At 36.5% G+C, this 11,215-nt stretch overlaps 1 protein-coding gene across 1 annotated transcript; it reads right to left on the bottom strand.

The window, feature by feature from the left end:
• Positions 1-2,336: 2,336 nt before the first annotated feature.
• LOC141628613 (uncharacterized) lies at positions 2,337-3,047 on the bottom strand. Its single transcript, XM_074441730.1, has one exon. It carries the CDS (start codon positions 3,045-3,047, stop codon positions 2,337-2,339), a length of 711 nt encoding a protein of 236 aa, XP_074297831.1.
• Between the last annotated feature and the right edge of the window lie 8,168 nt (positions 3,048-11,215).

Below are 11,215 nucleotides of genomic sequence, written 5' to 3' on the forward strand. Positions count from 1 at the left end.
AAATATTACAATATCATCCATTTTCATATTCCATCATAGAGACTAAGTACAAAAATTACAACGTATGTGTATTCTACTTAGCCAATCACAGTCATTAACCTTCACCACAGTAGACATTTTTGCAACCAGTCTGTTATGCACTTGCTGTGAGATTCTGGACACCAAAGTTTCAGGCCTGCTAATCTGAAGAGTTAGCCTGCAATTGTTTCTCTCCTGCCATATCATATAGAATGTAACCATTCTTGCCATTCTACAAGTCTTCCTTCTTAACTTCGTGTAAAATTGAGTAGACCCAGTAAAACTAATATGGAACCTTTCCTCAACACCTGCAATAACCCTAGAATTGTAAACACACTCAGCAAACAGATGGTCATGCGTTTTCTCTCCCACTTCACATAGGATACATCTATCAGTTAAGCAGATACCAATCCTATGAAGTTTACATCTAGTATTAAGAGCCTTTTTCTGAATCAACCAAGCAATAAAAGAATTCTTGGGTAGCAACCAATTGTCCCACACATCCTAATACCAAAGGACAGGGGGGTGTGAACCCTGCATCCAATGGTAGCCAGCATTGATAGTGTAACCACCAGGAGAAGCTATCCAGGTATTACCTTGATAACCACCCTCAAGAAGACCTCTAACTCGACAAATATTCCTCCAGTTCCAGTTAGAATCAGGAGGAGGCTGATAATTAACCCAAGCTATTCGTTTCATATAGACATGGTCTATCCAAAGCACCCACAACCTATCTGCCTTGGTATACAATAAATGAACAAGCTTACCTACACTTGCTACATTCCACACCCCTGCATTCTGAATACCCAGACCACCCTTCTTCTTACTGAAGCAAACATCATGCCAAGATACCAAAGGTGTTTTGTTATATTCTGACTCACCACACCAGAGAAAATTCCTACAAATTGCTTCTATTCTTTTGATGACTCCCTTAGGAATCAGAAAAATAGAAGCCCAATAATTATGTAGGGTATTGAACACAGAATTGATTAGCACAAGTCTACCAGCATAGCTTAGCTTCTTTGCTCTAATCCCTCTAATTTTAGAAACAATCTTCTCAACTAATACACTACAATCAGCTTTATTTAGTCTACCTGGTTGGATAGGTATACCCAGATATTTAAATGGCAGCTTCCCTTCCTGGTAACCAGAAACCTGGATAATGTCAGTCTTCAAACTATCAGTGACTCCACAGAACACAACCTCAGATTTAGAGGCATTAACAGTAAGACCTGATGCAGCAGAAAATGTGGCCAAAACTCTGAGAATTAGCATAATGGACTGCACATCACCTTTGCTGAACATTAAGAGATCATCAGCAAAGAGTAAATGAGTAAGTTTCAAACTCTTGCAAAGAGGATGAAACCTAAAATACCATTTTCTTGTTGCAAAATCCATAATCCTTGTCAAATTTTCCATACAAATGCAAAAAATCAGAGGTGAAATAGGGTCACCTTGTCTAAGGTTCCTTCTACCCTTGAAATAACCAAACTGAGCCCCATTGAGATTAAGAGTAAAAGAAGATGTAGTAATGCAAGTCATAATCATCTGTCTGAACTTCTCAGGGAACATAAGACCACCTAGCATTTGATCCACAAAAGCCCACTCAATAGAATCATAAGCTTTTTGTAAATCAAGCTTAAACATGCACCTAGGAGAGGCATTTCCCCTATGATGAAGCCTTACCAAATCCTAGCAAATTAAGATATTTTCTAGAATGCTTCTGCCTTTGACAAAAGCTCCCTGATTCTTACTTATTATATCAGGTAGAACAAGAGCCATCCTATTGCAAAGAATTTTGGAAATAGCTTTGTAAAGAACATTACAGCAGGAAATTGGCCTGAAATGCTTGACACTAGTTGGCTTGTCCAGTTTAGGAATTAAGGTAATTATAGTTGCATTCAGCTGGTTCAATAACTTCCCAGTGTCAAAAAAATTAATTACTGTTGCACTCACATCAGTCCCAATTACATCCCAAGCATCCCTGGAAAATTGGCTTGTATAGCCATCAGGACCAGGTGACTTATTCTTAGGAATGCTAAAGATGCTATTCTTAACCTCTTCAATAGTAACAGGCTTAGCTAAGATGTCCCAATGAGCTGCAGTACAACAGGTACCTTTTATGACCACATTCACATTAACCTCAGTGGTAGTATTAGTAGACCCAAGTAAGCCTTGATAGTACTCTAAGAAAGACTGCTGAATTGAATCACCATCAATGCACAAACTCCCTTCCTGATCCTCAATTTGGAATACTTTGTTGAGCAACATTCTCTTCTTAATGACATGATGAAAATAAGAAGTGTTAAGATCTCCTTCTAAGGACCACTGCACCTTGGCTTTTTGAAGCAGAAAACTGTCCCGGCAGATACTAAATCTCTCAGTTCATGAGCCAAAGCAGCTTCTTGCTGAATAAGATCAGCATCCCCAGGATTATCAATTAAGGCTTTCTGGATATGCTCCAAAGCCATACTAGCAATATTGGTATTATTCTCCACATCTGAAAAGCACTCTCTATTAATGTTCTTCAGAATAGGCTTAAGAGCTTTGAGTTTTTTAACAACTGAAAACATTTTAGTCCCTCTATAGACAGTAGCCCAAGCCATAGCAACAGAATCCTTAAAACTAGGAGTAAGCCCCCACATATTGAAATATTTGAAATTCTTTTTCCCTCCAATATCAGCATTCCTGTCCACAATAGTGCAGGGACAATGATCAAACAATCCCTCAGGATGAAAATGAGCAAGGCTAGTGGAATAATCATCCAGCCACTCCTGGTTTCCCATAGCCCTATCCAGCCTACTGTATACCATATCATTTAATTCCTGTTTGTTAGACCAGGTAAACATGGCACCAGTGGCAAGGATGTCCTCCATACCACAAATAGACACACAGTCTTGGAAATGCTCCATTTCAGCATTAGTAGTATTACCTCCTAACCTCTCAATAGGAGACAGAACAGTGTTGAAATCCCCAAGCCAAAGCCAAGGTGTACAACAAGTAGCAGAAATTTCTTGAGAGTATTCCATAAATCAATTATTTCATGCAATCCATTAAAAGCATAGATCATAGTAAGCTGGAATTTCTTATCATCAACTCTAGAATGAACCAACATATAAATATGTTGAGCACTATAAGACAAAAACTGAATATCAAACAGATTAGGCTTCCATAAAATCCAAATTCTACTCCCCTTATGCCAACTGCAGTTAGTGGTGACACTCCAACCATCACAAATAGAGGTATTCCTATTCAACAAAGTGCTAGGCTTTAGTTTAATTTCAAGCAAACCAAAAAGCCCTACCCCATTATTGTGCAAGAAAGATCTCACCACTCTCTGCTTATTCAGTTCATTTAGACCCCTGACATTCCAAAATCCTAAACTATGCATTGATATTAGGATCTGGGGGGTCTTTGCCACTCTCAACAGCCTGCTCTTGTGGTACAACATTATGATTTAGAGCATCCATAAATGTGTAATTACTAAACCTTCCTGACAACCTCACCCCAACCATACCCTCTTGTCTATTAAGCCTAATGATTTTCTTGACAGGAGTTGACTTAATGACAGGAGTAGCTCTACTGATTGAGAGTGGAGAGAAATTATCAGAAGATAGAGTAGGAGGAGTTACCACTTCCTTGGACTGGATTGGTGGTTTCTCCACTGGCCTCCATTCTTTTTTTTGGGAAGGCTTAACAGGAACCTTAGAACCTTGAATGTTAGCCTTCCTCCTCCTAGGCTTCCTGCATTGAGCAGCATCATGCCCAATCCCTGTACAGCTCGTACAAGAAATAGGCCTCCATTCATACTCTATGTTAACATGTACCACTTGCCCATTTTCATCTAAGAATTTAATCTTCTCAATGAGCTTTTGATCCATAGATAATTCAACCATCACTCTGGCAAAACTCAAATGAACCATATCATGTGTCTCAATATCCATCTTAACATATTTTTCTACCAGGTTAGCAATTTGAGGCAAACATTTTCTCCAAAATTTCAAGGGAATTCCATATAGCTTCACCCAAACTGGAACCACAGCTACCTTCTCTTTAACCAAATCCATATCCTTAACCCAGGGTTTGACAATAACTGGTTTATTATCAAAAAGATAATAACCAGACTTCAATAAAGCATCTTTTCCCCAGGTTTAGTAAATCTTACAACAACTCCATTATCCAAAAAGGAAACCCTATCAATTCCAAAACAATCCCACATCTTATACACATAATCCTCAACAAGATCCCAAGGAGGGTTTGCTCCCAAAATGTAACAAATAACAGAGTTAGACCAAAAATCTACCTCTGTTTTGATATCTTCGTGTGTAAACTGCAGTAAATCAGTTAATTCCTCCTCTTGAGCAATAGTCTCCAAAATGGGTATATTCTTTCCTCCCTTCCGCAACGTCCAGCCGTCGTTTTCTACTGGTTCTCCTTCGCTAAGATTCAACACAGGAATGCCCTGAATTGCGTTGATAGACTTCGTTTTGCCTGTATCAGACAAAGAAGGAACCAAGTCACCACCTTTAGGGACATGTTTAGTAGATTAGCCCACGACAGAAGCTTTGGAAGATTGTAAAGCAGATTTAGTTGTAAAATTTAATGGCGAAAAGCGGTTTGACATAGATTTCAGAGCCGTCATCGTTGTAATAGATTTATTAGGGTTTAAGAATTTAGAATTTTCCTCTCTCTAGCTTTCTCTCTCATCATCGTTTTTAGTCCCACAGAATTTTTTTTTGTTTTTCCAGTCAGTTAAGATTTGGATGGTTTTATATGGTCCTGTTAGGAACTAGCTTGACGCTTTTACCTCCACATTACCATAACTTATTTTGCCTTTTCTCACCTGAACCTCACTATTCCCATATTATTTGTAAGCCCTCAGCTGTGACGGGCATTATTGGTTGGAGTGTGTGCATTAATACTTGAATCGTCTTTCATTTTTGTTGCATGCATGCTATGTAGGTCGCAGTTAGGTGAGTGACTGTTTCTCCTTCTCTCTTTTACATATAACATTCACCCTCTGCTTCATGAGAGAAGAGTGACCACGTGAGAGTCCGATTTTTTTGGTCTTGCAAGGTCGATAGGTTGGCTATATTTCTGAACAACTTATAACTCATTTGCGTATTGACTGCTTAGCTATGAATGTTAATTTTTGTTGCACTAAATTGGTTCAAGTAGACAAGTTAAGCTAGCTCTGAGTTTTCATTTCCGTTCCATTAGTTGCATTTTAGTTTACTCGAGGACGAGTAAAGGTTCGGTTTGGGGAGATTTGATACGTGCATTTTATATAGTCTTTTTAGCCTATTTTAGCACATATTTCTATGTACTTTTATACTGTTTATATTGCATTTTGTCCCCGAATTGGCAACTTTGGTTCGTTTTGTCCGTTTTGTAGAAATGAACGCAAAAGTAGTGGAATCGTACCATTTTTCGTCCTTTTTGCATGCATTTTGAGGAGACGGGATTTTTCGGAGTGAGTTCCTGCATTGGGAAGCGTGAAGGCACGGTTTACGAGGCAGTCGGGTACGAGTTTAGGCTGATTCGAAAGAAGAATACTCGATCGAGTGGTTTTATTACTCGATCGAGTGGTTTCTGTGGCCTTGGTTGATAGATCGAGTGGATTTATACTCGATCAAGAAGAGCTGGAAAGAGAGGTTACTCGATCGAGTAACAATTCTACTCGATCGAGTAGATTATCTGGCGTTTTCCTCGATCGAGTGGTTTAAAACTACTCGATCGAGTGGTTTTGGCTTTCGTGGGCTTTAATTAGCCCGTGAACTTGTTTTAGTTATTGAACTTAGTTTATTTTTTATTTAAGCATACGTTAACTAGGTTAATATCATCTTTTATATCATCTATCATTTTCCAAGACTACGTACTCTCTCTTCTTCACTGTAACTTTATTTTCGGGGTTATTTCGCTCGGATTTGCTTGTTCTTTACGCCGGATTCTTGCGATTGTAATCTCTTTCTCTCTCTTTAATATTAATCTTTCATTTGTTCACTTTAATTACTTGTTTTGTCTCATTTAATTTCTGCCTTAATTACCTTTTATGCATTTTTATTATCATTTTATCATGTTGAATGTTGGTTATTTATTTGTTGTTAGTATTGATAGTATTAATAGCGATATGAGTAGCTAAATCTGTTTCATGTCGGGATTAGGGGGTCTACGGTAGAAATGTGACGATGTAGTAAATAGGTTAGATGAATTAATTGTGAGATTCTGTCACCATAGTAATATAACTGTATTTACCGACTTAGTTGAGTGCACGCTTTTGAGTCACCTTTTTAATCTGGTTAAATTTAATCCTGGAACGGAAGATTGGACTAAATAGACCTGATATGAACATTAGACTACCCTGACGAGGTCGAAAGTTAAGTTAATGGAAGTTTAGGATAGAAAGTGGACCGGAAGGACCTTTCCATATCCGTCTCGCAGTAATTTATCTAATTTGTTTACAGTTGAGTCACTGGACTACCGTAGTGAACCGAAATCTTGACATGTCCCTTCTTTATTGAAAGTTTATCATCTTTTTCTGCCTTTATCGCTCTTTTCTCTGCTTCTCTTCCTTTAAACCTTTTAGTTTAGAAAACCAATTTAAACACCCCCCATTTTGTGACCAAATAGATGGACTCTTACAGATATCTTGCCTCCCTGAGGAGATCAACCTGACTTCCCTAGCTATATAGTTAGTTTAGTTAGTTATTTTTGGTAGGTATACGACAGCCCTGTCACACGGGTTCACCTTCATCTTTGAAGAGCTCATCATCATCAAAGATGGCATTCAACTTTTCTTTAAAAACTTCCATGTCTCCTTCACCTTCATCATTAACAACCGTTTTTCCTTTTCCCTTCCTTCTTCGATTTCGGACCATTGTACTCAACACCTCTTCATCACTCTCTTTTTCTTTTTCTTCCTTACTTTATTTTCAACTCTTTTCTTTCGATTTTTCTCTCTTTTCTTTCTCCTCACTCTTTGATTTTTCATTGTTTTCACTCAATTATTTTTCATTCATTCCACTCACATCTTTTTCATTCTTTTTCCCTTCCTTCTCGGTTTCATCTCCTTCAATTTCTCCTCCTTTTTTGATTTCTTCTTCTTTTCCACTAGTATCATCCTCATTTTCCTTTTCTTTGTTACCAATCTCAACATCAACATTAACATCAACTCCTTTTTCGAGAATAGGAGTTCCATCATCATCAACTTCACCAACAACCTTAGAACCACCATCTTCATCCTCGGTATCCATTGCATGTGGTTCGTTCAAATCGATTTTCCGATTGGAAACCTGACTTGAAAACGGTCTAGCTTCGAAGGCTGTTTTGGGGCGTTTTGCTACCGTTTTTCTTCTTGGCATTGGAGTTACTTTAGATTTTGGACTTGATTTTTGGCTTTGAACAAATTTGGAACCTAAGCTTTCGGTACTTGCTTCAACAATGGGTAGATTCATTTTCGGTTTTGGTATGTAAGATGCTCGAATTTCATTGATCTTTTTGTTGAGGGCTTTCTTAGGAGGCATGACTTTCAAAGTGAAGGTAAGAGTAAGAGTTGGAAGAGGGAATTTTTGAACGATTTTGGACAGAAGTGAGGTGAGGTGAATATGTTCATGATATTTGAATGAAAAAAGAGATTTCATTATTATTTGTTTGAATTTTAAGAGGTAAATGAGGTGGAATGGTGAATAGTAAAAGTGATATATGGTTGGGTTTTGAGGGAGGTGTAACCGTGCAAGGGTAGGGTCACGAGCGGCTTTAGGTGGCTACAAGTGGTCCTGGGGAATGACAAAGGGTGAGTTGATGGGTGGGGGTCATTCACTTTAGTGGCTCTATGCAAATAACAATTTTACACAACGGATTTTGCATGTCGATTAATCATTTAACTCACTTCATATTAACATAAAATCGTCTTAGTTAAACAAATACGTAAAACCGTCTACTTTAGTAAATCATGCGAGATATTTTGTTAATCAAATTTATGCACAATCTAACAAACCAATTTTCAACCGAAATTTTACGAATTATTCTGTTTCCAGCGGTTTTGTAAAAATGTCAGCTATTTGATTTTTCGTTCTATAAAATTTAAGATGAATTTGACCTTTTTCCACATGATCGCGTAAAAAGTGATGTCGTATGTCAATATGTTTAGTCCTTGAGTGTTGTATTGGGTTCTTTGAAATATTAATAGCACTAGTATTATCACAAAAGATAGGAGTTGAGTCGAAGATAATACCATAGTCTCTTAATTTTTGTCGAACCCAAAGGATTTGCGCACAGCACAATGTGGCCCTTACGTACTCGCTTTCTGCGGTGGAAAGAGCAACGGTGTTTTGTTTCTTTGACGCCCATGAGATCAAACACAGACCAAAGAAAGTGGCAATTCCGGATGTACTCTTTCTATCAACAATGCTTCAGGCATAATCTGCATCCGAGTATCCTAAAAGCTTGAAAGGACAATGTGAGGGATACCAAAGATACAAATTTTACATTCCAACCAAGTACCTAAGAATACATTTTACGGCAATGAAGTGCGATTCTCTAGGACTTGCTTGGAATTGAGCACATAGACATACACTATATAAAATATCCAGACAACTAGCGGTTAAATAAAGTAATGAACCGATCATAACTCGATACATCGTTTCATCAACTTTCTTACCCTTCTCATCTTAGTCAAGCTTTATGGATGAAACCATAGGTGTAGAGAATGGGTTTGAATTAGTCATACCGAACTTACATAACATCTTCTTTATATATTTTGTTGATGAAGAACCCTAGCTATAACACCCGGAATAATTTGTAAAAATGATTAATATAATAATTAGTAAATAATGAATGGATAGTTAAATGGTCTAAGTTACTATTATAAATAATAAATAAGATAATTTTAGTAAAGTACATGAAACTGGCTTAGTAATAAAAGAGCCGTATGTAAGTTATTTACTCGGATCGATAAGCAACCCGTTTTGTAATGACTTGAACCGTATGAATAACTCATTTAGTAAAAAAAAAAAAGAATGAATCATAAAAACGTGTCTTTGACCTGGAGTTTCCTGGCAATTAAAGAAAAGACACATACTCGCTATCTCAAACCCTAAAATTAGAAGGAGAAAAGGGGAAAAGAAGAGGAAATCAGCCAAGTGATGTGTTGTTGTCTATATTTTCACTCAAATCCTTTCTAATTATGTAAGTTAATCATAATCTATCACTTATATGTGTTAATTTTAATTATTTAAAGTAGTATTTGTCAACAAAAACATGAAATTGTGTTGATTTTGATTTTTTGTTTTGATTTTTATGAACTTTACAGTCAGACGACTTTTGTGACGATTTTTGTAATGATCTTAAGTACGCCATAACAAATATGAATTAGTCTTATATTTCTGGTTTTTAATTGTTGATTTTGATTTGTGATTGATTAAGACGAAATTTGGTTAGTTGAATGAACTAAAAGCATGCTTGATTGAATTTTGGTGTTGTTGAGAATTGCTGTAACTTTGCGGGATTTTTAATTAATTATGGGTGCAGAATCGTGAGATGACTATTAGAAATGAAATTTTAGATATTGATAGTAGTTAGCAATCTTAGCATTAGTCTTTTATTTACCTATTTACACCTTGTTATTTTGTATGAAATTTTGGTAAGCTTGATATGACTATAATATAAACATGGGACCTTAAAGCTAAATATTTTGATTAATTTATTTCTTAAAGATTGTATGCAAACCTTCTTAAAAAGGGAGGTTAGATTCATAAATGGTTTAGAGGTTTTGCATGCATGTTGAATTTTTAGTTTGAGGTGTATTGATATGGAATGTATATAAATATTATGTAGACTCTGAGTTTGTAGCCGAGGAGTTCTAGTGGTCACTTTTGTGGAGTACCCATTTCCGACCACGTAAGGAAAATGCTTATCATTTTATAAAACTAGAGAAAAATGCTTATGAGATTAATATCCATGTGTATGTATTGATATAATATTGGACAAAGAATGAGGTTTAAATGGTTTGAAGCGGGTCTTTTATTAATGGAGTTATCTTTTGATATTTTAAAGTGGTTAGTGAAGCGGGTCTTTTACTAACGGACTTATCTTTTGATAATTTAAAGTGTTTGGTAAAAATGTTTGTGAGAATGGTTTTGAAAAATTATTGTTTATTTATATTTTTGGACAATTTTGGAATTTATGGATATGTGAAATGGTTTAGGTTTGAAAATCGAATTTTATTCTTTTGATGGATTTCATGAGGTAGAGGGGTAGGACGTTTCCATGTACATGAACTCCTATACAGGTGTCCAGTGGGGGTTAGTTGGGTTAGTTGATCGAGACCCCGCCTTCTGATCCTCCTCTTTGCGGTAAGCTCTTTGAGAGGCGTACATGCTCGGGACTTTTGGCTAGGTAATTACATAGTTGGGGAGGTCATCCTCGATTCGAAACTTGGTTGACTAAACCTTCTATTTTCCTCTACCCGGATTTTATGATAAAGGATTGGTGGAATATTTTTAAAAATGATCTAGAAAAGGTGAAGTGGTTTACATTTGAAGTTGTGGGTATTTCACATTTTAATTACATGTATACTAGTTGCTATACATAATTATATACTAATTATTTAACTACACTTAGTTTCCCTTACTCAACCATTAGTTGACATTTTCCTGTTTTTGTGTGTCCACCCAATTCTTTATAAATGTGATGGGTCTGTTATGAACCATATGGTATTTTCCGCCGTATTGGGGAGCAGGGTTTGGTAATTTTGGTGTATAGGTTAAATGAGTCTTTTGCTTTTTCTTGGATAATGGCTTGGCTGGAGGGAATGGAGAGTGACATTTCTACAAGTATTACATTACTACAATTTTGGTCATGTCACTAGAGTCTTGTTATATTTTACGCTTCTGCGGGTTTTTAAATGGACTTTTGCAGTTTAAATAATGTAATTTTGAGTTATTAAGTACAAAAATATGTAATTATCGTCTAAAATTATTTTGGTTAATTTTAGTTATAAGTTACCATTTTGTAAAAATTTTGAGTTATTGCTCTTCCTGTTGTTCAATATTACAAAAAAGGCTGGTTTGCTTTTAGGTTTGACTCCCAAGAGTCCATGAGAAACATCCTTAGGAGTTGGCCTTAGACGATTAGGGGAAATTCTTTAATCTTAAAGCACTGGTCTCCACTTCAGAAATGGATAAGGTAGCTAAAGTTC

Source organism: Silene latifolia, chromosome Y, assembly GCF_048544455.1.
Source record: "Silene latifolia isolate original U9 population chromosome Y, ASM4854445v1, whole genome shotgun sequence".
Taxonomy (NCBI): domain Eukaryota; kingdom Viridiplantae; phylum Streptophyta; class Magnoliopsida; order Caryophyllales; family Caryophyllaceae; genus Silene; species Silene latifolia.